The sequence below is a fragment of the Buceros rhinoceros genome, unplaced genomic scaffold, assembly GCF_000710305.1.
Source record: "Buceros rhinoceros silvestris isolate BGI_N320 unplaced genomic scaffold, ASM71030v1 scaffold9201, whole genome shotgun sequence".
Classification (NCBI taxonomy): domain Eukaryota; kingdom Metazoa; phylum Chordata; class Aves; order Bucerotiformes; family Bucerotidae; genus Buceros; species Buceros rhinoceros.
The window spans coordinates 102,568-130,036 of NW_010395939.1; the positions used below are offsets into that span (position 1 = coordinate 102,568).

The 27,469-nt window shown below is 50.4% G+C and overlaps 1 protein-coding gene across 1 annotated transcript in view; it reads right to left on the reverse strand.

Moving 5' to 3' along the window:
- Positions 1-575: 575 nt before the first annotated feature.
- RGS9 (regulator of G-protein signaling 9) overlaps positions 576-27,469 on the reverse strand; it is a 27,219-nt gene continuing 325 nt past the window's right edge. The window contains exons 2-17 of the mRNA XM_010145716.1: positions 21,407-21,503; positions 18,802-18,852; positions 18,534-18,640; positions 18,191-18,242; positions 17,086-17,144; positions 16,617-16,693; positions 14,805-14,886; positions 14,330-14,392; positions 8,581-8,610; positions 7,868-7,929; positions 5,457-5,570; positions 4,385-4,500; positions 3,848-3,935; positions 3,221-3,359; positions 2,155-2,240; positions 576-747 (exon numbers count right to left, since the gene is read on the reverse strand). Of these exons, the coding sequence (XP_010144018.1) occupies positions 576-747; positions 2,155-2,240; positions 3,221-3,359; positions 3,848-3,935; positions 4,385-4,500; positions 5,457-5,570; positions 7,868-7,929; positions 8,581-8,610; positions 14,330-14,392; positions 14,805-14,886; positions 16,617-16,693; positions 17,086-17,144; positions 18,191-18,242; positions 18,534-18,640; positions 18,802-18,852; positions 21,407-21,503 (1,395 nt within the window). The remainder of the gene's footprint in view (positions 748-2,154; positions 2,241-3,220; positions 3,360-3,847; positions 3,936-4,384; positions 4,501-5,456; positions 5,571-7,867; positions 7,930-8,580; positions 8,611-14,329; positions 14,393-14,804; positions 14,887-16,616; positions 16,694-17,085; positions 17,145-18,190; positions 18,243-18,533; positions 18,641-18,801; positions 18,853-21,406; positions 21,504-27,469) is intronic.

Below are 27,469 nucleotides of genomic sequence, written 5' to 3' on the forward strand. Positions count from 1 at the left end.
GCTCTTCTTCTGTGGCTCTGTGGCACTGACTGGGAGGAGAGGGGTACATCAAGCAAGGGGTGCACTGCCCTCGGGGTGCGGGGGTGCACCCCATCCTCCTGAGAGGATGTTCACCAGCATGGATGTGCTCTGACATGGGCCACCTCACCCTGCTCCCTGCAGGGCCATCCACCTCTGCCAATTTGAACCCAAAGGGTCGGGAGAGCAGAGGTTTCCTCTGCCTTGTGCCACCCCACCTCCCAGAGAAGCAGGAGGCAGGGAGAGGTGGCTGGGCTGCCCAACCTCCGGGGGGGCTGGGGGCAGCCAGAATGCATCTCCCCTCCGCGGTGTGTGGGGAGGGAGGCGGGACGCTGCACCCCGAGTCTGGCAGAGCCACCAGCCCGGCTCCACCTGCACGGTCCTGAGAAGTGATATCCGCTGCTCCAGCAGCCATGGCAACGTGCAGGAAGCCAGCTGGTGGCAGCGCTGGCCTGGGAAAGCTAAAGCAGCACTGACACCTTCAGGAAGGGGAGATGAAGCTCAACACCAGCCTCAGCTTGTCTTTTCCCTGCGCTGTGCCCTGCGGGGCTCAGAGCCTACTTGGGAGGTTCCTGCTTGAGCTGGCTCCTGCGGTCCAGCTTGCTCATGACCTGCGTGATGTCCACTGCTGTGGCAGCTTCTTTGGCTTTGGCCTCTTCCTCCTGCTGCCTCAGGATGATGGGGCTGGGGCTGGAGCGGAGGTGACGGCGTCCGAACGGGAAATTGGAGCTGGGCAGAGAGTGAGAGGAAGAAGCAGGACATTACCAAAAAGCAGAAGGAGGCCAAAACCTCACCTCTGGTAAGCAAATGTACCCGGAGGGCAAGCTCAGACCCAGAGACGGACGAGCCACTGTCACCCGCGCGGCACCAAGGAAGCACAAACGCGGCCAAGGTAGTTTAAAGCAGGACTCAGTGACTCAGAGTCACCCATCACCTACAGAACTGCTAAAAGCATAAGGTCAGTCCTGGTCCTCGTGAGGGACCGTGGGTGGACCTCGTGAGGGCCAGGAGATGGACAGTACTTTACTCCATTTCTTGGAAGCATTTGTATGTAACTAACATTCAGTGTGACACCAAACAACTGCCATCAGTGGAATTTTTTCTAGTGTCCTCAATAAGATTGAGACGGGGACCAGTACTGGTGTTTCTAACGTCTCTGATACCCCAAACCCAACTGTTACCTGCTTCAGCAAAGCCATGACCAGCAGCAGCAGAAACACATGTGAAGGACACCTCTGGAAGAGGTATAGGCCCTTTAGCTCACCCAGGATGCTGAGTACTGTGTCTCCAGACCAGGCACCGACAGACACGAAGGTTTCAAACACAAACACCAGGGATCAACCAGCATCGCCAGTGACCTCGTGGTGTGCGGCTCAGGGAAAAACTAACCAAACCTCGGGCGAGTCAGCAGGAGGGGTTTTTCCACTGACTTGGAATGGACTTTAGATGAAACAAAACAGCGTGAAAGTCCGAGATTCCTCTTTCTCGCTTGAGAGGTTTTTGAGTGGAAGAGGAACAGAGAAAGCAGCACACCACCCCGTCCGGCTCCCACACTGCACACTCAGCTTTAGGAAGCAACTGCAGTTCAAATGGCTGAATTTTGCTACACAACCTTCACCTTGATCTGGAAAAAGCCATTCCGAGCCTGCCCCTTCTAATGGCATCTACCTGGTGCCAGCAGCTGCTCACAGGGAAGATGCTGCTTGCTCCGGAGTGGCTGCCTGTCACCTTCCCCTTGCAGCGGGTAAGCGGCTCTGTCCAGGCAGAGCTGAGCAGAACCCATGGAGGATCCCGTGTCTCCTCTGGCAGCTGGTGTTTCCCAGGCAGGACTTTTCCCATGCCCAGTAAACGGTGCTCTCTCCTTCCAGGACAGGAGCTGTAATTAATTCATCAATCACAGCCCTCCTAAACAGACCCACCAGACAAGGCAGCCGAGCAATCGTCGAGTCCTGACTGCACACGAGCTGATTCCAAGAGGAATAAACAGCATAATCAGGCCCAAAACGAGGCATCTTTTTAGTGAAAGTCTATTTAATTAAGTGAACATCTAAATCATAGTAATTTTGCTGCAACTCAGGCTTTTCTACCCTTGCTACAAGAAAATCAAAGCCCACAATTACAGCCAGTTTCACTTGCCTTTTTTTGACAGTCTCTTGTGGCACAATAGCCTTGGCCAGCATTTCCTTGTATATTGGAGATTTTAAATAGCGGCCATAGGAGTCCTACTAGGAGGAAAAAAGAGAAACTGGTAGTTAGGGCTGCAAAAACCCTTATTAAAATCACCACCAAACACAGTAGCCAGGGAGGCTGGGAACTGGGGAATCTCCCCCGCAGCCCAAGGGACTTTGCATCTTTCAGGCAAATGCAGCTATTTAACCCAAGAGCCTTTCATCTTGGGGTAGAATTCCCAGGATTTCCCATCTCACAGTAAAGCCTCCCAGGTAAGATCCAGACTAAAAGGTCTGCACTGAACTGAGCCCAGGCCAATGGTGTCTCTCAAGTGCTCAAGTCTCAGGAGCCAAACTGTTCAAGAACTGGTGAAAATCAGTACAGTTCTGCTGTTTTCAGCATCAATGTGCATTAGCTGCTGCTGCTTCCTGCTAACTGTATTTTGTATTGCTCATAAGGAGGAGTTACAGGTTATTTGTGGTCACCATGATCAAAAGAAAGCCGTGACATGTTGTACACTGACATGAGTCCACAGTCTGATGCATCAGTCAGACCTAAAAAGGGCGTCCATCAACAGAACCACAAAAAAATGTGGGAAAAAATGCAGTAAAGCTTGAGATGGGCCATGCCTGGTCATGTTCTTGGTACAAAACCTCTGCAGCAACAATTGCCACTACCTTTCCCATCCACTGCTGAAATCCAGTTGGACACAAGCATCCCACCATGGGGGTACCTGGAGTGGCACAGAGTGGTACCGAGTGAAGTCAAGAGACTTGTTCGAGCTTTGAATGAGCTGGTGACCAAGCAAGGACTTCCGGCAGACCCCTGACCTCCACCACCTCGGGGACATGCTGCCTTAGAGGGAAGAAGCAGCAGAGAAATACAAAGGCCTGTAGCAGTGCTTGCTTCAGTCAGCAAATTTGAGGGATTTTCAAACAAAAGCCACTTGAAAGTGACAGCTGATAACACACAAAGGCCCGGAAAGGCCCAGAGAACTGGAATCCCCCTAAGGCTTTGGAAACAAACAACAAACCTTTTTCATCAGCATGTAAATGTGGGTCTGAGCAGCATCTAAAACATAGCGATGAGGGTGCTTGAGGCCTCTGACAGTGATGCCCATTGTCGTACCGTCAATGTTAATCCAGCGCCTTGCTCCAGGAGCCAGGAAGAGCCTGCGAGGAGGAGGAACCAACAGGGCCATTAACACGGGAGAATTCCTGGAGATTCCTCTGGCTATGCAGGGAAGGAAAAGTCCCTTAAATTCCTCACTACCATCTGCTGTCCTGATCCTATCTCCTTCTCAGCAGTACTGCCTCTTGCACTGTTAATACACAATACCAACCGAATTTTAGCCTGCCGGAAGCAAAAAGGGTCTTTCCGCTCTCCTTGTGGCAGCCCCAAGCTCTTTGCTGTTCCACAGCTATTGAACTTACACACTAAGACCTCAATGCAATAGAGAGGAAAATTAATTCTCTAACAAAACAATATTTATGCTTTCATCTTCACGAGCTCCTTTCCTGTGTGGGGACAGAGGACAGCCACACCTGACGCCAGCTTACAAAGAGAAGTCTCAGGAGTAAATTGTTTGGAGAATGACAACGTGTGGAAGAAGGTGACAGGACTCACGTACGGTTTTAGAACGTAAAACTATCACACTCACTTGTAAATTTCTTCTGCTTTTTCTTTGACCTTGGACTGGTCTCCATACTTGAGATCCTCACAGGCTTCCCAGAAACTCAGATTCTCTCCTGCGTAATAAGGATGTGGTCAGCAGAAAGCAAGACTGAGGAGAACACAATCCCATTTGTTAACTCCTACACTGAGTCTGACCCAATACGTGTCAGTCCTAACCCAGTCCCTCCAATTCCTACAGCCTCCTTGAAACTCCCCTTGGCGCTGAAGGAGGAAACCAGCTTTTCCCTGCTCTCTGACACCTCTCAGAGTGTGTGAATCTGGCCGTTCCAGCTGCCCCGGGAGGTGCCCTGGGTTGCACTTGGTGTCCTGTGCCACTAGATGGTATTGCTCGCCCTGCTGCTCAGCCATCGCCTCTCAAGGCACCTCTGCTGCCTTTGCTTCCCTACTTTGTCCTTGTCTCAGCTCACAGCCCACTGCAGAGGTCTGGATTCCCACCACTGCCCTGTCCCGGCTGAGCAGCGTGGCCCAGGCAGGGACAGAGGCAGAGACGCAGCGGACCCACCACTGAACTCCTTCTTCAGGAAGAGCTGGAAGTTCTGACGGCCTTTCGGGTCCCGTATCAGCTCACTGAAATTGAAGGCCCATCGCTCCACACGCATCTTGGTGGGGACTTCCACCCTGCAAGGGTTAAAAATAAACAGCACTGCCAGTTCCACGCAGCCCCTCTAATTGGCAGATTAATTAAAACCAAAATGCCCTTTGCTCCAATGCCAAGAGACTTCTCAGCGCTCTCTGTTTTCCGGAATGCTGTAATGAGCTCCTAAAGTCAGCCCACGAAGGAAGCTGCAATTAAATAACTTGGTACACAGTGGGATGAGGATTTATCTCGGATTTACACTGCTCTCAAGGCGACTGCCCAGCTTTGCTGGAGGTTTGTCTCAGTCCCATCCTGGAGCAGGCACTGGTTGTTGCTGTGAAGGTGTCCTTTGGGGCTGTCTGGTGGGATATTATCACTCTGACAGGATTGCTGGTCTCAGAGGAGAACCACTAATATGTCATGTGCTTCATGCCCAGAGGTGCCACTGAATAATTAGCAAATACAATCTGAATGGAGAACCAAGGGAGACCGCAGAGAAGAGGGGCACGTGCCTCCAACCCAAACTCTCTCCTAAGAAAACAGCCTGAGTGTGTGCAAAGACCGAGGGCCAGGAGTTGAACCCTGACTCACTGTCATTGGCAGCACCTAAGTTAGCAAGGTCAATGCTAAACCAGTGCTATACCTGAACATAACTGGTCATAATCTATTCCTGTGCTAGTGAAAGTGGATGTCACTCACCCCAGGGCAGGATTAGGCCCTCTCAGCAGAGGCTGAGAGCATGCTCCCACAATCAGTTTAGAAATTTCTGTAAAATTAAGGAAGGGTCCACTTGAAGAAGATAATGCTGAAGTTCAGCATTGAGCATTCCCAAGAGACAGGTTTTTTAGCATGACCAAGCTCCATCAGAAAGGGAATGCATCCCTGCTCGCGATCGGAGACCAAGTATCATTGCAAAACCAGTGGTTCTCTTCTTTGATTCCTATCAGCATAAAGGTCAGAGTAAACCACGAGCTGGCAAAAGAACACAAATACGTACAGTTTTGCATTGAGATCCCAGAAGTCAGGATCATCTGTTATCCAGGGGTTGCTGGGGAGACACCCAGACAGGATAGGGTCACTGGAGAGGAACTGCTCAGAGTACTTCACAAGCCTGCCAGTACATCCAACAAAACCAAAACATTAATTTGCGAGCAGAATTGCAGCCACCCCCATCCCAATCAAAGAAATGGTTGCACAGGCCATCGGTATCTTCAGAGGTGCAGCCCTACCAGCTCAGGGGTCTGGAACGCGGCCCCTGCCTTACTACAAAGACTGATTCATTGGCTCAGTTGACCTTTCCATTTCCCAAAAAGTAACCCCCTGGTTGTCTTTCAAAACTGTGACTTTGCTGGGAAAGACAAGACTCTTCCATCACCCCCTTTTTGCCTCCTCATTTCAAGGAAGCAGGACTAAGCCCCCAAACAGCTTCTGTCTCCTTCTCCAGCCAAATGGCAAAGGCCTGGTCCTGCACCGCTTTGTGCCACACGTTGCAGAAAGGAAAGTGCCAGAGAAGAGGAAAGCAAGCGCTGCGTTTGCTCAGGGTGCCTTCTCCGCAGCCTTCCCACGAGGCGCGGGAGAGCCCAGGGAGCTCTGGGAGAGGAGAGGGACTGCTGAGGGCAATCCCAGCTTCTCCTTTCCTCCGCTCACCTCCTGCATGGCTCATTCCTCTGCAAATGGCTCTGAGGGCTTGGCACAAAGCAAAAATGTCTCTAACCTAGCAGGAGCCAGACAAACACTTCTCCTACCTTCTAAGTTGGCCAGACTTGTAATTACAACGATTTCACTAATGTCCTGTCTTCTCTCTTTCTCATTCTTGAAAAAAATCATCTGGTTTCTGTGTTTAAAATTCCTTCCAGGCCAAACTGCTTTCATGTGCTCAAAGCTGGGAATGCACTGTCCAAGGGCTGTTGCTAATGGGCACCTTGGCATCGATCCTGCAATTATGCAATGCTCCTGCACAAAGCACACCACAGGTTTGGCACGGATGTGTCCATCCTATCTTCTCCCTGGAAATGCCAAGGCATTCGGCACCTGCATAATTCACTCCAATCCATACATTCTAATCAAGCTGCAAAGCTAAACCTGTCAGTTCAAGTAACATTGCTCTGTCCTTTTAATGATTAGTGCTCCGCAGCTCCTCCTAAATCAAGGCCATGCTCTGAGACACGCACACCATCTAGTTGCTGCTTATATCCTCATCAATAATAATTTGATTTGGGCCCAAATCAATTTGATGGGGATCCAGATTTCCAGGAGTTTTTGATTGAGGCGACGGGCGTTATCCCATCAGAAAACCAGAACTAATGAGTGAAAAGCTCCACTGCCGAAGAGTTAAGCACCACCACGCCGCTGGAAGGCAGCCGGGTGTCCCCAGCTCCAGCTCACAGTCTGGGAAACTGAGAACTGACCTGGGAGGCAGGGACAGATGGAATGAGCAGAACTGCTGGTCCCCTGCAAGTTGTGGTTCTCAGAAGACAGCACTGCTTCCCAGACTTTTCCTCCCATTCCATTCCATTCACCCACTACTGTCTTCTTCCAGCGAACAGGCCTGAGCACCTTGTTTATCTTAGGTTTGATAGGAATCTCTGGGTGGCAATGATTGTGTAAAGCAGACTGGTGGTACTGACTGCGCCTCGAGGCAACTGGCCAGCACCGAAGATTCCAGGTAAAAAATGTCTGTGGCAAACACAGAGACAACTACTGTTGCGACTGGAGCTTTGCACTTCATTGGCTTCACCAAGAATCTGATGAGGAAACGCTCCCACTGAGAAGAGGAATTGCTAATTAATTGCGTGGACGTTCGTGGAGAGGTATGTGTTCCTTCATCATACAAAATAACCAGAGACTTCCCCAGCTTTGCCACCTTCTGGTGAGCATCACCGTACAAGTAAGAAATCAGCTCACTGGGGCTCAATCCATGTCGGCAGGCTGGGGACCAGGGACTGGAGGGTCAGTCTGTCTCTGCTGGTTACTCATCCTGCACAGGAACAGGCATGGGACAGACACACTGCTGCACCCTCACAAGGCAGACTCCACGCAGCTGCCTTTCTGGACTGCAGAGCTGAGCTGAACCCTGAGCATCACAGCCCAGTTCTGAGCAGCCTAAACATCTCTTCATTTTAGAGGGAATCTCCACCAAGAGGCTGATGCTGCTCTGCAGGCATTCAGAGCAAAGCTCTCCTTAGCTCCAAGGGAACCTCTTCACCATGACTGGGTCCATGATCTCTCCTCTGCCTTGTGCCTCCTGGCCCAGAAAACACAGCCCAGCACAAACAACACTGCGTGTGGCCACCACACCGATTCCCCTGACTGAGTCACCAGCCACCAGAACAGCCAGCTTCATCATCTCGTTAGGAGATAAGCGCTGAAGACTAATTAATGTGTGGACAAAAGGAAATCAGGACTTACCCTCCAAGTGAGACAGAAGATTTCACTCTGGACTTCATGATGGACTGCTGATAGTACATGATCTGAGAGGGACCAGACATGGCCATGGTTAGGAGCACAGAGATGTGAAGACAAGGTTGTCTCCCCCATAGCGAGGCCAACTACAACAGGGATTGCTTCTTCCCTAATTACTGGATGTCGAAGGAACCAGAGAACCCCTCTACTGTCTGAGTAAAATGGCTGTTCTCACCGAGCTTATTGCAAATGTCAGAAGAGCATTCTGCAATGTGCAAGTAATTAAAAAGCACTCCCCGTGCTATATAAAATCTGGATAACAGCCTCCACTCCAGGCACCTACAAATGCTCTGGATGATTTAGCATGTAATTACCATTGATCCTTGGCTGTCTCTACGCTGGCGCCGCTGGATGTATCTCCTATGATTTTCCCCACCGCTAATTTTGATCTATTGGATTACAGCCCTGCTGTCTGTCCTTGCTCGAGCCTTCCCGTCACTGGGAGAGCCGCTGGTTGCCTGCACTGGATGGTGCAGAGGCAACAAGTGTCCTGAAAGCACACTGACCAAAAGTTCCATGGGGCAGAGACTCTGCCAGCCGAACCCAGGCATTTCTAAAGCAGCCCATCCCCTGCGAAGGGGGCTTTGAGCCCCCACTCAACAGCGATGTAAGCAGCACGTACAGGAGGAACAGCTCGACGTGACGGAAGGACCACTCACCTCTCTCCTGTAAACGTCCATAGTTTTTTTCTGTAAAATAAAGAAACAAAACCCATTAAATTGGGGCGGGTGCTTTCACTTGCCTCTTTTGAGACATGAAAACACTGTTGCAGTGCTGTTATTGTGCAGCGCTCTCCAATTAATTCTCATTACGGACAAAATCCAACTCAGCTAATCAAGGTATCATCAAAGCTAAGAGCATCCACACACCGTAAATCGTTCCATTAGTGTATTTACTGTTTAGCAATGCTTCTTCCATCGCAGCCTGCCTGTGTGCCTCCAATTAAGGGGTTATTCTAATGGAGCTAAAATAGATTCGTTTACGAGACACAGATTAGATCATTCACTATTAGCTAAAGGAGACAGGAACCAACACATTGCAAAATACAAACACCACAATTAAAAGCCTCAGAAGCAGTATCTGCTGTGCAAAGGGTGCTTACGTTGTGATTTGAATAACTCAGACTGTGTTACATGTCATCCACAAATGAGCAGGCAATTGAAGGCAAGGAATTAACTGCGGGGTGTTTGTTACACAGCTGCTGTCTTTGAAGCACAGTTACTCTGTGTGAAACACAGTTGAGGAGGGAGAAAGGAAGATAGACGAAGTCTATAAGTCTATAAGCCTTTAAAGGCTTATATGGGGCTTCAGCTCTACATCTCCCATTTTAGCCAACAAAAGTCATCTGCAGCCCGGAGTTATCCTGCCAAACTAACCCTGTGGCGGACACAGGTCTGCAGAGTGCCTCGGGAAAGCACAGCTGGTGAGCTATGAGGGACGAGGCATCGGCTATTGAGTGCCACAGGCAGCCTGCTCCTCCCAGAACCCACACCCTGGGCTGCCCTTGTGCAGATCTGCTTTGGCATTTTAACCATCACCACTAGTCCTGCTCAGGAGGGAGAAACTGTTCTCTATATGGAAGAAAAAGATGGATATTTTGCTGAAACTTGGTGGGTTTTGAGAGGGCACACTCACCATTTCAGCAGCTCAGCCAGTCCGTACAGCACTACCATGAAGCCAGCCCGTCTGACCCTAACACAACCTCGCTGGGCCAGCATAGCACTAACAGAAATCCTCAGACACACTACAAGGGGAGGAAGCTTTTTCTGCTCAAGTACCACGAGCAGCTCTGAACGCTGCAGTACCCATAATCCCAGCAGGGACAAACAGGAAAGCACACAGCAGCTGCCGGCCACACACAAGGCACTGTGTGCAAGGGGGCAAGAGCTGGCACATCAAGGACAGGGAGGAAAGCCCTTGGACAAGAGGATCATTGGTCACAGGGCTGTACAGCCTGCCATGCTGATTCAAAGCTTCCTGGGACATCTTACAAATGATGGAGGACACACGGGCTGCGGAACAGCTTTTCACCCTTCTCTGCTCTTAGCTGCACCCCTGATGCCAGGCCAGCTTCACATAGACACCACTTCTTCCCCCCATTTCTACAGTGTCATCATTGTTTCAGACAGACTGTAGCAATGGAAAGAAAGAAAAAAATCACAGAGAAATTCACTGCATTTACTGTCCTTGAAGTGTCCTCTTTAGAGAACTTGGTTTCTGTTTCAGGCCAGCTATTTCCTGCACAACAAGAGTTCTCTATCTCCTTGGGGAACTCAAGATACAAACCAGGCCCCATCAGATTCACAAGTGCCAGGTGAGCTGTTCCATTTGATGGAATTTAAGTGTTGGTAGGGCATTTACTTCAGGAAAATCTACACATTAACATCATTAGATGGTTTTAAAAGACCCCTCCTTCCTTCCTCTCTTTGGTCAAGTGGGCGCAGTGGGGTGAGGAGCACAGCGGCTTGAAGGCAGCTCACGTGGTAGTCAAGTTGTGTTATCTTCTACAGGGGTCTTAGAGGCAGGCAGCACACCACACACACACGAGACAAACAGCTGGGGGACAGAGAAAAAGAACACAGAGAGTTAATGTCACACAGAACAAGAAAGGCATGAATTAAAATGACATCTCAACAGAAGAATTACATGCAGGTGAGTAAAAATCAAAGCTAATGCTATGTCTGCAAACAAGGAAAGGTTTTATTTTTAAGTGCATCCTACCCCAGAGATCCCCTCCTTGGCATGTAGGACAGCCCTCCGGAGAGCCTGTCCTGGGAAAACCAGGTGGGCTTTGGCGAGGAGCACCAGGGAGGGGAGAAGGGCTGAGCAACACCGAGTAGTGGGACATGCTGAACCGGAGCAGAATGACAGAGGAGTCCAGTGCTGAGCAACCTACTGAGGGCTGCAGGTGCTGGCTTCGCTCAGCCCTTTCCACAGTAACTGTGAATGATCTCAGCTACTTCATCCCCGATCCACGCATCATTTCATTTCCCTGCTCCCAGTGTTACCACGACGAGTTTTCAGCTTTGCTGCTGGTACAAGAGACCCTGAATACTCTCACATCCTACTGAGCGCTGCCAGTTGTCCCCACCATCCTACTCACCCTTAGCCCCTGCTGGTGACAGCAGCAATGCCAAAGTGGCCTGTACCACCCACTCACACTCCCTCCCTTCCTCCCTTGAAGAGAAATACTACTTGGAACAAAAGAGTCATTACTTATAATGAGATTAATTTTGCAATGCCCTTAACGAGTGACTTACTGCAATTACCGTGGATAAGCTCCCCAGCCACATGGGCTTCAAATCAAAACGGCAATTAGTGAAAGGCCCCGGTCTGTCTCAGGCAAGTGCCCCGGTGCTGTTAAATATCCTCCTCCCCGAGACACACAGCAGCACTTGGACACCCTGCACAGCCTTGTCACACCCCACTGCCACCAGCTGAGCACTCCCCAAAGCTCGGCTGGGAGCTGGCCAGGACCTGCACAAGAGCCCTGGGGCTGGAGCTGACCCACACGGCTGAAGCCAAGAGCTGGGACATCTGCTGATTTCCAGCTAACCATCCCATGAACCTCCTCACTCTCCATGTGGTTCATCCTGACCACACTGTGGAGATCAGGGTCATTATGTCCTTGTCTGTCTGGCCACCATTCAGCATTTACAGAGGCCGTAAACAGCTGGACAACAACTCTGTGTGTGTGCCCAGATGGAGCCTGGAGGGAAGAACAAGTAAGGCCACTGTTACCCAGAGCTCATTTTGGGCCAAGGCACCTCAGATGATGCCTGCACCCTGCCCTGCCCTCCGGCCACGCGGCTCACAGCCCCCCGAGCGCAGGGCAGTGCCGGCACAGCTCAGCCTCCCTCCAGAGCTCACGTCCCTGCAGCTAGAGCGAAAACCTGGTGGCACAGCCTCTCTGGCATTGCAACAGTGAACAGCATCCCAGCACGTACACAGCTCTGTGCCAGTGCACACCAATGCCTCTTCAGCCGTGCCCCACATGCAGCCGGTGGGGAGCCCTGCACACCAGAGGCCAATTCCAAGCCCAGCACAGGACCATCTCAATGTGCATCTCCATTGTGCGGGTGTTTCCAGCCCAACAGCTGGAATTCAGAGCTGGTTTCATTCAAATTGGCAGTTTTCCCCTATTTTATTTATTTATTTGCTTCTGACTCTTTCAACATCTTTCAAACAATGTGATGGTTGCAGCAGGAGTTACCTGTTTATCAAGCAGCCAGACTGGCAGAGACTCATGAAATAAAAGGCCAGCAATGGCTACAATGATCCGTGGCTGGTTTGCTGTGTACAAGCCAGAGCACAGTGATTTTTGGCTAAGCTAAAGCACCTTTCAGAAAGACTCTGGTTACAGAAGCAGGAGAAAGCTGAGCGTGGCCAGCCCGAGGGCTCTGGCAGTTGCCTGGTAACTCTCTAAGCAGTGAGGCTGGATCATGAGCCTGAGACCTGGGTAACGAAAGGCTAAAGCAGCCCTTACTTCTCCTGCCCTGCTACAACTCGTAACTCATTATAACCGCAAGGGATGCCCAGGGTCAGTAATAAAGGTCCCCTTAGAAGGACTGCCAGCACCCCTCTATCCCCAGAGGACTCTCCCAGTTAGGGAGGAAGCCACCCACCAAAGGGTCTGCGGCAAGTGAAAAGAGAAGTTCGTGCCAATACCAGCTTCAGAGGAGTCATTCTGATGTCAGAACTTAATTATCACCGGGAATATTTTCTTTCTCAGCTGTCAAGGTAAAAGACAACTAACTGGCCGACAAAGTGAAGCTAGACTGAGCAGGAAAAGAGACAAAAGTCAAATAAATGGGCGCTGGATTCATATACTCATTTTCTGCTCTCATCGTTTCACCTATGCCAGCCCCAGAGGCTGAACCCACAGAGAACATCAATAAAACTCCACATGGCCTCCAGGAGGGGTGAGATATGGCCCACAAAACACAGCCCAGCTCCACATTTACCAGCAGATCATGGGCCATCCTTTCTGTCCACCAAGACTGTTGAGTCACAAGTGTTCGTGAGAGCAGCCTGCAGAAATAAGAAGCTGCTAGTTTGGACTAGCAGGTGACTCCGTGTGGGCTTTTGGCTGTCTCCTGTATTGTCCATCTCTCTTTCAAAGCAAAAAGAGGAGCAAGAACTTTCCCTCTTCAGCTCAGCCTCCGGAGAGGGGGAACAGCTCAGAGACCAGTTTAAAGGAGAAAGGCAGTGAAGTCACCCCAAAGCAGGTGTTCTTCAGCTCATGCCCTCCTCAGAGTCTCCACTGACAGGCGGAACAGACCATCTCTCTTATGTTCATGGTGGTGTTCAATGGAGATCCCTCAGCTCGCTTCCTCTGAGCTACCAGGCAGCTGACAAACGGCTATGGGCTTTCAGACCGTTTGCAAACCTAAAATCTCCTTCCTGTGATGGCTGTAAAACTGTGGGCGAGAAGTTGGCTCACTCCTCTTTTCTACCCCATCCCTTTCCACCACTCCTTTTCACTTAAAGGAAAAAAAAAAGCTTTCAGCAGCTGCTACTTATAGCAAGAAAAAATAAAATACACCCAGCCTTACATTTTGCTCATTTTCAGTATCTATAGCAACGAAGCACAGTCGGCCAAAGCAATTATCCTGCCTCTGGCTGTTGAGATGTTTAAAGGCTGTTAGGAAAATGAGAAGTTGTGGGAATACAGGGAGTGTGATCACAGCAACATTTGCATTTAATTGCTGAGAGACACTTTGACTTCCCCCCCCAAATGAGCACCGTTAAATGCAGGATCACTTAAAAGGACTGATGGAGAAAGAGAAGAACAGCTCCAGCTCCTCATCCACTGACTGCATTTGTCTCACTGTGGACTCTGAACCAGACCTGCCCAGTTACAGTCTCCGTGGTCTCAGTTCTTTATGGTTTAGCTATACAATACACATTTTTAGGCAAGATTTTGTGTCTCTTATCCACCACACCAGCTTCTCCACCTTCTTGCCACATGTTTCCTTTGGAGGTATTCTGTGATTTTATTTTAGACCTGGATCTTTCCTCTGATCCTTTACACCCCACAACCCCACACAGTTCACTCAGCACTAACAAGAAGGCAGCAACAAGCATCGCATCTGGAGGCAGAGGATTCCTTAATTGAGTCTCAACAGCAAAGAAAACATGTCCTGTAGCTAAGTGCTCACACTAACTGGGGTGGCAAGAAAGCTGACAAAGTATTTTCAAGCCAAAAGCAGCTGCCAAAGCCTATTTTGAGGGCCCCACCCCCAGGACAATGAGACAGCTTCAACCTCTGGCCTGTTGGGCTGTCATGGCTGAGCTGACTCACTCAGCCTGCAGTGCCCAGAAAACCACAATCCCAGGGACATTGTCTGGGTCCTCCCAAACAAATTCAGTAAGAGTGGAAAAAAAAACCTGTCTCACCTGGTTTACCTTATTTTCATTGGGGTCTACTACACGGTCTATTCCATACTCTAGGACGTCCAGCATGCCGGGCTGTCATCAACAAGAAACACCAACAGCTTGGTCACTCTTTTATTCTAAAGTCTGTGGTTCACACAGATGCATGAGGAGACTCCCAAGCCCCAAATGGCTCCTACTGCCAGCAGCTGCCAGCCAGCAGTGCGCTGGGGGAGCTCTTCCCCCTAGACCTGGAAATGTTCCCCTCCGAGCACAGGTGCTGCAGCCAGACCTCCCTCCCTCGCACCTCTGAGAGCAACCAAGCAGAAACACGGTGTGGACTCAGGGCAAGCCCAGGCTGACCCCTTCCCAGACAAGAAGTGAGGGGGTGCAGAGCCCAGAGGCCATGCCCACAGCTGTGCCCTGAGCGTGAAGGACTTTGTCCCGGGGGCCTGCAGGGAGGGCACCACCAAGGCACTAAAGCCACATGCCAACATCCTCTACTTACAGGAGTTCGGTTCACCAGCCAGTAGGCTCTCTCCTGGCAGTCCAGGGCATACCTGTCCTCCTTCTTCCGCTCCTTCCCTGCCCTGCAAAGCCAAGAACAGGATTTGACTCTGCCAGGGGCATTCATGAACTTTACTCTCCTCAAACCAGTGGGCTGAGAAAGGGTGCACACCTCCAGCCTCCCCTGCCCCGTGGGTCCCAGCCTGACTGCGTGACATGCTGTTGCGGTCTCCTGACCACATCTTACCCCGGCTAATTCTGGCCTGCAGATCATGCTGTTCACGTGGCCACACATGACTGTAGCTTTTGAGAAATCACCATCCTCCTGAGCTCGGCTGGGAGCAGACACATCCCCTTTTGATGAGACATCACCCCTCTGCTTGCTGGATGCCAAGAGCCCGCTGCTCGTGGTCAGCCCTGCTGCCTCGTGTTTACCCACCTCTGATGGCCCTGGGGCAGTAGCTGAGGACTGCCATGCTGAGATACCTCCTGGGCATGTCTCGCAGCAAAGGGGAGCATTTCTCATAGAAATTATTTGGAAACGGGACCAAGCAGTGTTCCCAGGCACTAAAACCCAAATCACCTCTGCTATTAAATAGAAGAGGCACTGCCATGGTTTGGGCTTGGACCAACTAATTCTTTCCCAGACAAGTCCTGGGCATAATTTGGGACTTAGCATGGGCAAGGGAGCATTCCCAAAAGGCTGTTTGCATGTGGCCACCCTGCTGTGGTGAACAGGGTGGATGCGGGCTGTTCTGCACCAGTCTGCCCCAGCACCATCATCAAACAGCCTCAGATGTGTTCAATCTACCAGTTCAGACACAGTCTCGGTATCTAACTTTAAAACTGCACTTGGCATCTCTTAGCCCAAGTCTGACCTCAATTTACAAGAACAACAGTCTCGTGTTTAATGAGACAGTTATCTGATGAGCTGCATTCTGACGACTTGGCTGCCATCCCAGTGAAGACAGACACGCTGCTGAGCAGCAGAGGCAGTGCCTGCCATGCTGGGAGGTAAGAGAGGTAAAAGGAATCCACACATGAAGGCCAGATCCTATCTCCAGAGGAGTAATTCCACCTCATGTTCACTGACATTCCTGGGAATTCGAAGGATTCAGCTCCTAAAATCAAGTAATTTTGGCTGGGTGCCTAAGTACGCACTTCAGAAGTCCCGGCTGGGAACATTTACTGCTCCTTCACTCAGGCCATTCAGTTCAGCTGCGAGACACATGTGAACAGTAATTGAACCAGACCAACAACAGGTCCGGAGTCCAGTGATCTGGCCCACAACTGCCCATGGACAGCCCTGAGCTCAAAGCAGCTGTCTCCACTGAGGGCTTGTGCCAGACCCTGGCATCTCCAGGGAGGCACAGTGGGTGCAAAACCTAAACCTCCCTTTGCATGCATCTGCAAAAAACCGTTCGCAAATCCTGCAGGAAAGGCCCGCACCTCCCCTGGGCTCTCACAAACCACGCCAATCCCACGGCTTTGGCAGACAAATGCCAAGCAGGGAGAGAAAGGCAGGTGCAGCAGGCGAGGGGGAGGCTTTGCCCTGGGCACCCCATCATTTGAAACCGTCTGAGACCCTTCGCTCACCGAACGCGACGTGAACACAGTTCCCTTGTGAAAGGGAGGACCCCCGAAATGGTAGGAAAGGTGGGGTTATTTCAAGGTCTTGAGGGGCACTTGCAAGTTATTTTAAAGCTGCAGTTTCTGTTTTTAAGCTGTAATTTAACTGTGTGCCAAGGCAGGGAAGCTCTGCCTCCTCATACCCTCCCCGCTGAGGCAAACAAGGGAACGCAAGTCAACTCACTTGTACTGCTCTTTGGCCTGCATAATCACAAAATCCCATTTGTAGTTTAGTTTTTGATTGAGCATGTTGTAATGTTCCTGGAATAAAAATAAAAAAGCCATTAGTGTGAAAATTCTGGACAAGGCGCTCCCATGCTATGGGTTTTCTTGACTCTCCATAGCTCGATGAGGCCAGGCTGGCAACCAAGCCAAGAAATCTGGATTAGTTCTAAGCGTAATTACATGAATTGCAACAGTTCAAAAATGCCACTGCAGGGAGAGCAATTATCCCTGCTAAAATCATCATTGACTTCAGAGCATTCTCCTGTATTGGCCACTTTTTCAGTTCCAAAATTTTGGTGTTTGACTCTGCTGGAGTTAAAACTTCATGCAGTGGAAGAGGTGACTTTTTGCCATGCTCCAGCCTTTAGTGACAGAGGGCTGAAGCTGAACAAGGGGCTTGTGATGGACCAAGTACAATTCCTCCTCACCTTTTCATACTCTTCTAAAATCCCTTTCCTCTTAATGTTCTTCTTTGCCAGGTAAATTGCTGTGGAGGGAGGAGCAAATAAGGATTCAGTCACACTCAGGCCCACAAATCCAGGCACAATTAAAAATTCACTCCACGACAAACACAGGAATCTTTGTCCGTTACAGTATCTGCCCAGGCATGAGCTCCAAGCTCACAAAAGCTCACTGACTAAAAACGAACTTGGTGCTTTCACTTTGCTGCTGATGCTTCGTGAGGCAGTGCCAGGCTAGAAGCAGCCACGCAGACCCTGCCCACAGTCACTCCTCTGGTGGGAACACAGCCAGGGCCTCATGGGTAGAAGGACACCAGAGCAAATCTTTAACATCTTGAGATTCTTCAGAGCTCGGCCTCCAAGGTTTCCAAGCCCAGGCCAATCTTTTGTTCCAAGTTCTATTAAAAACATTCCAATCTAAAATGGGCTTTTTTTATTTCCCCAGAAGATCTACAGTACCATGTAGATAAAAGCCACAGAGGACAATCTTGGTATAAACAAATCAGTCTGTGAACTGCACAGCCCAGAGGAGCACACCAAGCTGATCAGCTCGAGGTTCAGCAACAGCCCTATAATAAAAAGCATTATAAAGGCAACAAAAGAGGGATATGGAAAGAGCCATCAGGAGATACTGGAAGCCTCTGAGCATTATATAAAGATAGAACCATCTCTGAAGATGGGGCTTGATCCAAACCTACAGAAGACAAGCTTGGGCTCAGATCCAGGAACACACTCAACTACTCAGCGAAACCTAACCTTGTGTTTAAGATCTTCCCCACCCAGCAGAGTGTTTCGCATGTGTTCCAGCCTGATGGATCTCAGTGGAACACAAGAGAAGCTTAAGCATTTTCTCTCACCAAGGCCACCACAAGGTGGTCCCATCCAGAGCATTCCCTCCACTCAGCATTACTGCAAATGAGTAACAAAGCAGTATGAAGGATACTGCAAGGGCTGGTCATCGCCCGTGGACACACAGCACAGGAAGGTGAACAGCATACATGGTGCAGGACTGCGTGCACAAACACCTGGGCTTGCACCATGCCTCCAAAACACGTACCATGCTGTCACTTACCATAGTCTGTGTCATCAGCAGGCCAGCTCTGCGCTGGCCAGAAATAGGGGGTCTGTGGAGAAAAAAGCCTTTCGTTAGCACACAGCTATTTTGAGGTTGAATGAGCACACTGATTTAGTAGCAGGAAGTATCATAGTTTCCCTATAAACTGTAATCTACACAGGGAACTGGGGGAAGTGGCCTGAGGCTTCTCTGAGGCTCCCTTCCTCCTGCACTCTGAAGGACTAGCACAGCTACAGATCATGGTCTCACCACAACAGCTCCTGCGGAACTGTCCCAGCTGCCTGTTTTTAAAACTAGTGCTGAACTCCCTCTCAACGGCTTTAGAGAAAATGCAACTCACTTGGAACCTGTACAGGCTGCCGTCCCTCTTAAGGGTGAGATTCTTTGGCTCCTGAAGAGGGTAGATGTATCCGTGTTTGACAAACATGTCCCCCAGGTGCAATGCTTCTGAAAACGGAGAAGGCAGATGCTTTGATTGCACAGAAACACCATGGTGGAATTTAACAGTGAGCTGCTACTGAGGAGGAAATTCATCTAAGAGGTTTTGTCTACAGACACCTTGAAGTTTTACAGCTTGAAAAAGCCTCCATTTTTACACTTCTACTCACCTTCTTCAGTGATCTGCAAGCGTTGGAGAATCCACTGGAATATATCATTACCTGTAAAGCAAAGAAAATGTCAGGTGCTTGAAATCTGGAGTGCCAAATTTCATGGGCAAAAATGAGACCCCTCCAGTCCTCACCCCTCACTGTGCTCTGGATCAAACCATGCTGCCGGTCTCTCACCAGCCACGCTGTCATTCAGGCTTTCTCCTGACCAAGAGGACATCAGTCCCCATGAGAGGGCGCCTGAGGCAGGCAGGGACCTCAGGACAGCACAGCGTAAGGTGGCCTGAGCAACACTTGAACCCTCATCATTGGTTAGGAAGGACTTAAGCAATGCAACAGCCTCCATCCATGCCCAGGGAAGGTGAAGTGCCCCTTGTTTTGCACCGTCTTGTCATGTAAGATTCACCGCAAAGTATCTCCAGATTCACAGAGCTGGGTCCTGCCTCAGTTTTAGTAAAAGACCAGAGACTGATCCGCTCGAGTCCTTTATGAGATATGATTTTCAGTGCAGAAGGGATGTCTGAGTCTCAGATCCAAGCCATCGTGGTAACAGGTCATCCAAAGGGAAACAAGATTTCTGCATTCACGAACACTTCATCTCCCCCAGTTCTTTTGTTGGAGTGTGACCAGTCATACCCACAGTCAGAACAAACCTCCAACAGTTTTAGTTTTATATTCTGGGGGGCAAATTTCATTAACTTCTTTCCACTTAAATCTGGCAAAACGGCACTCATTCCCTGCTCAGTTAATGCTCTTTTCCTCCAAACATCCCCTGGGACCGCAGACCGAGGTGTTGACCTTTCTTGACATTGCAGTGATGACTTAACTTACTAATAGGGGCTCAGAGCTCTTATCCTGCCGCCTGCTTCCTGAAATAGATGAAATTAAAGGATTATCTCATCACTCATTTCTAGACAGCTCTCTCTGTAAGCATTTTCCCCCAAAGGTGTGCATTTAGCATGGAGGTTTATTTGCCTTTTCTGCTGTGAGCCATTTCACCGACACCAAGTTTAACCAGTTACCTTCCTGCGCATGAAGAGCTGAGCTGTCTTCAGTGGAGCTGTGTCCACTGCTCTGATGTCTTCACCATTCCCCCACTAAACATGCATCAGTCTCTCTTGCAACACCCAGAAGGCCACCAGTAAGTATACAGGCACTAAAAATCGTGTTGTTTAGAGAGCGCTGACCGCCACATAAGCAGACTGGAACTCACTTGCCTACCAGGCGTTGACTAGAATTTATGACTTATACAAGAGGGAACTTGTATCAACTCTGATTAAGGAACCAGAATAAAGCAGAGAGCACGCAATGAGGATGAGCGTCAACTGGCATCTTCCCTCCACATCATCCAGCCGTAGACTTTTGGGAAGTGGTATTTTACATTGGTCAGACATCAAGAGAAGTACTTGTTCCTCTGCGCTTATTCTAGGTGGCACGTCATCTTCAGTAGAGAGGAATCTTCTCTGCAGCACTGCCTTAACTAGTCACTACCAGCTTGGGAGGCAAGGCCAGCTCCTCTGCAGATGCAAAGCACTTCCCCCACTTCAGGTGCGTAACAGCTACGTGAGCCAGGAGATGGTTTGTCTTGCAATGCACTGAGGGTGCTGCTGAGAACAAGCTTCAGATGTCATCCAAGTCCTCCTTACCCTTTCACTGACTGACTGTACCCAGGGGCAGTGACTTCATCTCAGTGCCTCTGCTTCCTCATTTAAAAAAAAGAAATTGGGGCAAACACCACACAGAGCCTACTGGGCTTTGCAAATACAGCGGGGAAAAATCATCTTCTTGTGTCTCCTGAGTTGCCTGGAGCAAACTCACTGGTGTCGGTGGGAGTTTTTGATCAGAATTTCAAAGTGTTGCAAAACCAAAGCAGGAGGAGGGAACTTTGGCACAGTATATATGAAGATTTATAGTGGAGGATCCCTCACAAGAGCTTTTGCGGAGGCCAGGGGACCAGGTCAGCAGAGGTGCTGACAGTGCCCTGTGAAAGGAGCCAGCAGGCACAAAGGAGACTGCGATACAAACTGCCTGTACAGCCATATGTGACATAGCACAGCTCCCTGCCTCGTTCCTCTTCAGCCTGCTGGAAGGAGGAAAAACTGTCATTTAGAGGCAGAGGATGGGCTGAATATTTTATTCTTTTCTTGAGTACTGAAGAAAAATTATTATTAACAGAAAACATGAAAAAGGAGACTAATTGTTTGTTGCATTTCTGAAGTATCATCTTTCAGTCTGACTCCAGGCTGCCTATTTTAATCGGATTTTAATATTTCTCTTTATTTGTGATCCAGCCTCACCGGGAATATGACAGGTCTGGAGGCTGAGGCATCCACTCACCTCTCTGCTAAGAGAAAGCAAGGTCACTGGAGTTGAGTCACTCTCCGGTGAAGCAGCAAGATGCCCACAATTATCAGCCTTTGTGATTCAAAGATCCAGGAGTGAAATGAGACACAAATGAGAATGGGATAAAGGGAGCAGGTATGTTTCAAAGGGGGGCTCCAGTATGCAGCCAGGCAGCAGGAACCTGGCTCGGCCACGGGGTCCACACAGAGCTTTGCTTTGATGAGCTTCCTCAGCCCGGTCCTTCTCCCAGTGAAGCTCTTACCTGTGACAGCATGGGGGATGTTGGTGATCGTCACCGTCTGCATCTGTGTCTTGATGCCCGTGTCTGGATTCTGCATCTCCATCATAATTGCTTCGATCTGCAAAGTATGGCAAGGAGGGGATGGCTTACAGGAGTGGACAGGAGGGAGCCCCAGCACCAGAGCAGCCCTGGGGAGCATTCCTGGGGAGTGTCCCACAGGAATGGGTGTCATGGCCACAGTCCTCCCCAAACCTCCCCCTCCCACTAGAGCCAAACCATGTCAGCTTTCACACTGCCTCACAACATCACTCTCCTACAGAAGACGCATGCACAGCCAGGGTCAGCAGATGAGGGGCAGGATGTAACCACTCCAGGAAAGCTGAGTTAAAAACAAACAAACAAACAAAAATCTCTGCTACCCATAACTGTCCTCTGACTCAGTGGGCTATTTGCTGGTGCAATAAGAAAGAAAAACAGGGAGGAAATAAAGTCTGTGCTTCTATTGCACAGATACCTCGGCTGTGCACAGACTTGCAGATATTGCACCAAGAAAACAAGCAGCATTTTGGCTGGAGACCAAACAGCAGAGGTTCTGTTTCAGATCTGCAGATAATAACCAGACAGGACGTTAGAAGAGCACCAGGAAAAGCACACGCCTTTGCTCTGGGGCTGAGCAAAAGCTCTAACCCTAGGGAGATAAGAAGGGCCAGTCCTTTGAGAAGCACAGCCACCACCTGAGCCAAGGCCTCGGAAAGCTGGCCAAGAGTCAACTGCAGCGGGGACCAGAAAGGAGATGGGGAAGAGCAGCCTGTGATCACAGAAACAGAGCCTGGCTCCCACGAAAAGGGGCTCTCCAGCCATTCCTGTGGACCGCTGCACCCACCCAGCCGGGGTCTTAGTCCTGCCTGTGGACAGCAAAGCTCAGTCCCGCCGGGGACCAGATGAGGCAGAGACACACCATCTGGAGCATCACCCTCCTGCCTGGCAGCATCTCCTGCCTGTGATTCCTGAGAGATGCTGATGATTCCTTTTTAACAGATCATGTTACGGAGGATGAGTCTCACCCTCAGGGCCAGACTTCTCTTGTCTCTGGTTCCCGATTATCTTTTACTTTCTTAAAAATGAAGATTTTCAAGGGTGTTTTCCTCCTGTTACAGCTGACTTCCTACTAGCACCATCCCCCAGGCACAGGAGCCTCCTGCTCTGCTCAGATGGTTGGAGTCGGCCCCGCTCCTCATCTCCGTGTCTGAGATTACCTGAGTGCCCTGAGAGCACTGGCTTTGTGGAAGATGCTCTTCTTTTTGTCCTCTGCTTCCAAAGACATTAAATCAAAACTGGTCGAACAGGACCAATTTGGTCTCTCCACACATTCATTTTGGGTGAGGCTGGAGCTTTTTAACTGGAATTAGAGGATTTAATGAGTGTGACTTGATGACACTCAGGCATAATGAAGGGTATTGTCTTCACAGGCACCACAGCGACATTGGTCCTGAGCATTGCCAAGTTCAGTGAGGATTTAAGCCTGTAGTGACAGGATGCACTCTGGGCTTGGCAGTAAAAATGGATTTTCAACTGGTTTTAAAGCCAGTGTCAAATTAATACAAAAATGGCGAAGCCTGGTAAAGCTTCACAGAAATATTTGTATAAATACTTATATAAAATACCTTAAAATAGCAAAGCCAGACCCAAAGCAATGGAGTACAAAGACTTTTAGACCTTTTAACTGAACACCAAATTTTGGCCTCAGCAAGTTCAAGGCTGGGCATGGAGAGATGCCCAAGTAGCTGTGTGAGACGAGGCGAGGCAGTATGGAGCAGCAGGCAGGGCACTGATTGAGGAAATGCAAATTCAGTTCCGTCTGTGCAAATACGGGAACCTTGGGGCAGTCCCTCACTCTCTTGGTAACTGCAGGTCTGCCACACAGGCAGCGCTTCCCCAGCATGCAGGGACACTGGGGTGACCATCGCGCTGCTCGTCACCACCGCATCACAGAGCCGTGATCCCACCAGGCTCCAGCAGGGTTTGTTCCCTGCAAGCAAGAGGCTGCCGTTTGCTCCCCAGTGGGCTCGAGAGACAGATCTTTACCGGCTGAGAGCAAGGAATTGGCTCAGAAACCTGCACAGCTTCCCAGCACAGCGTGTCCCCTTTCTCCAACCAGTAAAGGGCTCCAGACTCTTGTTGTGTTCATACTTCATCAAGCTCCTTCTCATCATTGGAGAAATAATATATATTAAAATGAAACAAGTGAGATGAGCCAGGGAGCTGCTGCTGGCGGGTGGCTGCTGCTCTGGCTGCAAACCGTGTGTTTCGCTGATGAAAACTAAGCCTGTCCCTGCCTCTTCTCCTGAGGGAACCCAGCTGATTACAGGTTGCTGGTGTTGCTATCAGCACCAGCCTGCCAGCGAGAGGCCAGGAGGGCTGCTTAAAATGCAGTGGGAACAGTTGCTTGCTTTGCTGAGGGACCTGGAACATTTTGTCACCCTTTTGGCCAGGGAAGCATTGTCTGGTTTGAATTTTGTAGAGCCAAAAGCCACTTCCTGATACTGGTTGATGGGTGGAGGTGCACGCGGAGGTAAACACCAGCAGGAGGACTGCTAAAGGAGCCAGGCTCTGGGGTGAGCTCACCTCAAGCTCAGAGCCACCATGAGGCATGAGCCCCACTGAGGGCTTCCTTCAGATAAACCAGAATCTGTGCATGGAGGTGACCTCACCCGAAAGCCACAGAGGAGACGACAGGAAACCCGTCTGCCCTCCGTTTGATTGCAAACGGGGTTTGCAATTTGATGGTTCTCTGGGTGCAAAGCAAAATCTGAACCCACAGATGTTAAGAAAAAGCATCTTGGCATTTCCGGAGCACGTGGGAAGCCCTGGGGAGGGGGAGGGTCTCTCTGCAACTCATCAGCAATGGATGAGGTGCCCATGGTTCTGGAGAAGGAGGATGGATCCAGCATGGATGCCCTCCCACGGGAGGGAGCAGTGAGGGCAGATGACCATTGAGGGACTGCTTGGGTCAGTTACCCGCGGTGTGTTTCCCACCCTTGTTTCTCTGAGCTTCCCCCTTCAGGCAGCTCCCCAGGGTCAGGGCATCTGCACCGCAGGCACATCAGGCTCCAGGTGCTGAGACTCTGACATGCAACAGCAAAACCCTTCCAAGGTGAGGAGTTCAGCCCCTCTCAGCATCAACCCAGACAGAGGCATCTTTGCTTCAGATGTAAGAAAGATGAATTTTCCCAGTGGGCTCCAGCTCATGGTCCAGTGCCCACTCCTGGTGCTGTAAGTAAACATCTGCTGCTTCCCTCATTGTGCGCGTTTGCCCAGTTCTATCCCTCCTTTCTGCCCAGTACTTCTTGCAAAGATGATCCTTCCCTGCTCTGATTTCCAAGGTAGCAACAAGGTCATTCATCACGGCTCTGGCCTTGGAAGGCTAATTCAATTCTTTCCTAGGTCTACAACTAACAGTCCTGCTTTGTGCGTTCATGGATGATGTGCTTAAGCTTCCTGCTTAAATCCACAAGGCCACAAAACCAAACTGAAGCACAGACCTGACTGGCCAAGCACTTCGCCTCTCACTGGGGCTGCTCGGAGCATGTCGTGTTGGTGCGATGCTCCACAAAAGTGCAAAGCACCAGCATCTGCCCACCTGAGACAGGGAAAGGGAGGATGGGATGAGGCTGAGCTCGATCTACAGCTCAGCTTCAGCCATGCCCAGGGCCTCACAGAGAGCAGGAGTCTGATGGGTAGCTCACACACCTCGAGAAATGCCCAGGCAGATGAGGGCCAGCAGGTGCTAGACAGTCTAAGCCCAGAGAATCTAAGCCAGGCTGGAGAAGCCCCCAGACACACTGCAGACCCTGGGCTGGTCCCTCCCCAGTTGCAGCACTCCCTCAGGAGGCCATCAGGGACCTCAGTAAGGAGGAGGCAGAGGAAAAAGGTAAGTGGCTTCCATCAGCCCTACCCACGAGGTATGAGTCACGATGCAGCTCATGCAGCACAGCAAAGGAAAATCCACAGCCCAGCAGCCGCTGCAGAGCACGACCCTGCCCGGCACTGCCTCCTACTTTGCCAGCTGATGCCCAATGGAGCCCAGATCCTGGCTGCTGGGGTGGGCACAGGCACCAAGAGCTTGGGCTGATTCAAGCTCTCTCAGCATCTGGCCAAGCACATACAGCCAAAACGCATTTCAGAGGCTTCCTCCCTGTGCCGACAGACTTTTGTGTCAATATTCTTCCTTCAAAGACAGTTTAGGAAGGACAAAGAACAGAATAAAACAACCTAGGCATTAGTCATGGACTACAGGGCATTGCAGGGCCTTGGAGGGAGCTCCCCAACATGCCTATGAAGCCATGAAGACTAAGCTCTACATCCAGCCTGAGTCATGCAGAGCAGCAAGTACATGGCCCTCAAAGCAACCCCATTTCCTCTCCCTCTGTCCCATGGCAGGATTGCCAGTCACAAGCTGCTTGTTGGAACACCAGCACATGGAGATGCCTCACGGCAGGACCAGCAGCCTGAGAGCAAGGCAGGAACCCCTCTGGGGAATCCATGGACACAGCCACCAGCACAGCCTGTGTGCCAACTGCCAGCAAAGCTGGAGCACAGACTTAAGCAATTAAGAAAGATTCTCTCTCGGATTTTAGCTCCTCATGGACCTAAGCCTGCAAGGTGCTTGCTGGATGCCTGCCAAGCATCCTCAGCTCCCATCAGAGGCAGCCAGTAAAGGTGCTGAGCATTTCAGGGCAGCTCTGAGGACGTGGCTGTCTGCAGACAGACCTCACTGCCATGTAACAGCCGAGGCTTCATCCACAACTTCCTCAAGGTCTGGAAAAAACAGAGGAGGAAGGAAAGCAGAGGTGAGAGCCAAGGCCTTTATCTGGGCGCTTCCCTTCCTACTGCTAGAATTGCAAAGCACTGTAACTGCTCAGACCCTCTCACAGCTCACGGCGTGAGTGGTGCGTGCTCCCTAACAGCAGTTTGCTGTATTTTCACAGATCTTCCCACTTGAGGAACTCCGAGCACTTTGCAGAGACTGCTGCGCTCCTACAGAGCAGCTGAAGCACAGCTGCTGGGGGCTGGCTTCTCAAAGCACACAGCTTCTCCTCTGCACCCCCGCATGCAGCTCCACAGCATATTACTCAGGGTAGAATTTGGCCCAGTTATCTCCTTTGGCAGGGCTCCCCAGCCGCATTTACCTTGAAAGACACAACACCAAAGAAAGTACCTTCTCTATTTCCTCTACAGTGCTCATACCGCCAGGCTCATACCTTAGCACTGAATAGCCCCAAATTTCCTCCCTCTCCCCCCCAGAATCCTCCTTAGGTCATGAGTGTTGAGGGAGAGCTGACTACAGCTCAAACAGCAACTGACTGATGTACTTGTCACTGGAAATTCAGTTAATTCCCCTCAACAGGATAAGCCACAGGCAGAAGAAGTGGGTGGGAGGAAAGCTAGCTTAACACTCTGCTTTTTAAAATCTGCAGATAACAGTTACACTAAAACCAGATACACTTTTGAATGAATGTTATAGAAAAAAAAAACACCAAATGCTTTATAAAATTACACATCACATCCAAAAGCGTAGGCATACGTCCTCCCACTCTTTCAACTGTTTCTGGTCACAAATACGCTCGTTTCTGAAGAAGTGAAAAGAGGCAGAGAGCAAACAGTTGGCCATGATACATCCCCGAAAGTGGACATCAGCTGGAACCTCTGAGAACCCATGCACTGGACCAACTGTGGCCCAGAGCTGAACCGAGTGGCCTGACACCGCAGGGAAACGGCACAGATTTGAGGGTCTTTAGGGAAAAAATGGAAGACGGAGAAAATGTGTCAGGAGAATAATTCAGCTGAGGCAAAGCTACAAAAATTAACAAAACTCCAGATTTATTTCCTCCGTGACTTCAGCACACGTTGCCCCTCAGCCCGAACCCCGGAGCCGGCTGGGATCCACGCCGCCCTGCAACAGGTCACAGCCCCAAACCCCCGGGATGGGGCTGTCACCCCTCGGTTCCCACACACCCAGAGGAGCCCCGGCCGGGCAGGATGCTACGAACACGGGTCTCTCCCGCCCGGAGCACCGATCAGCGC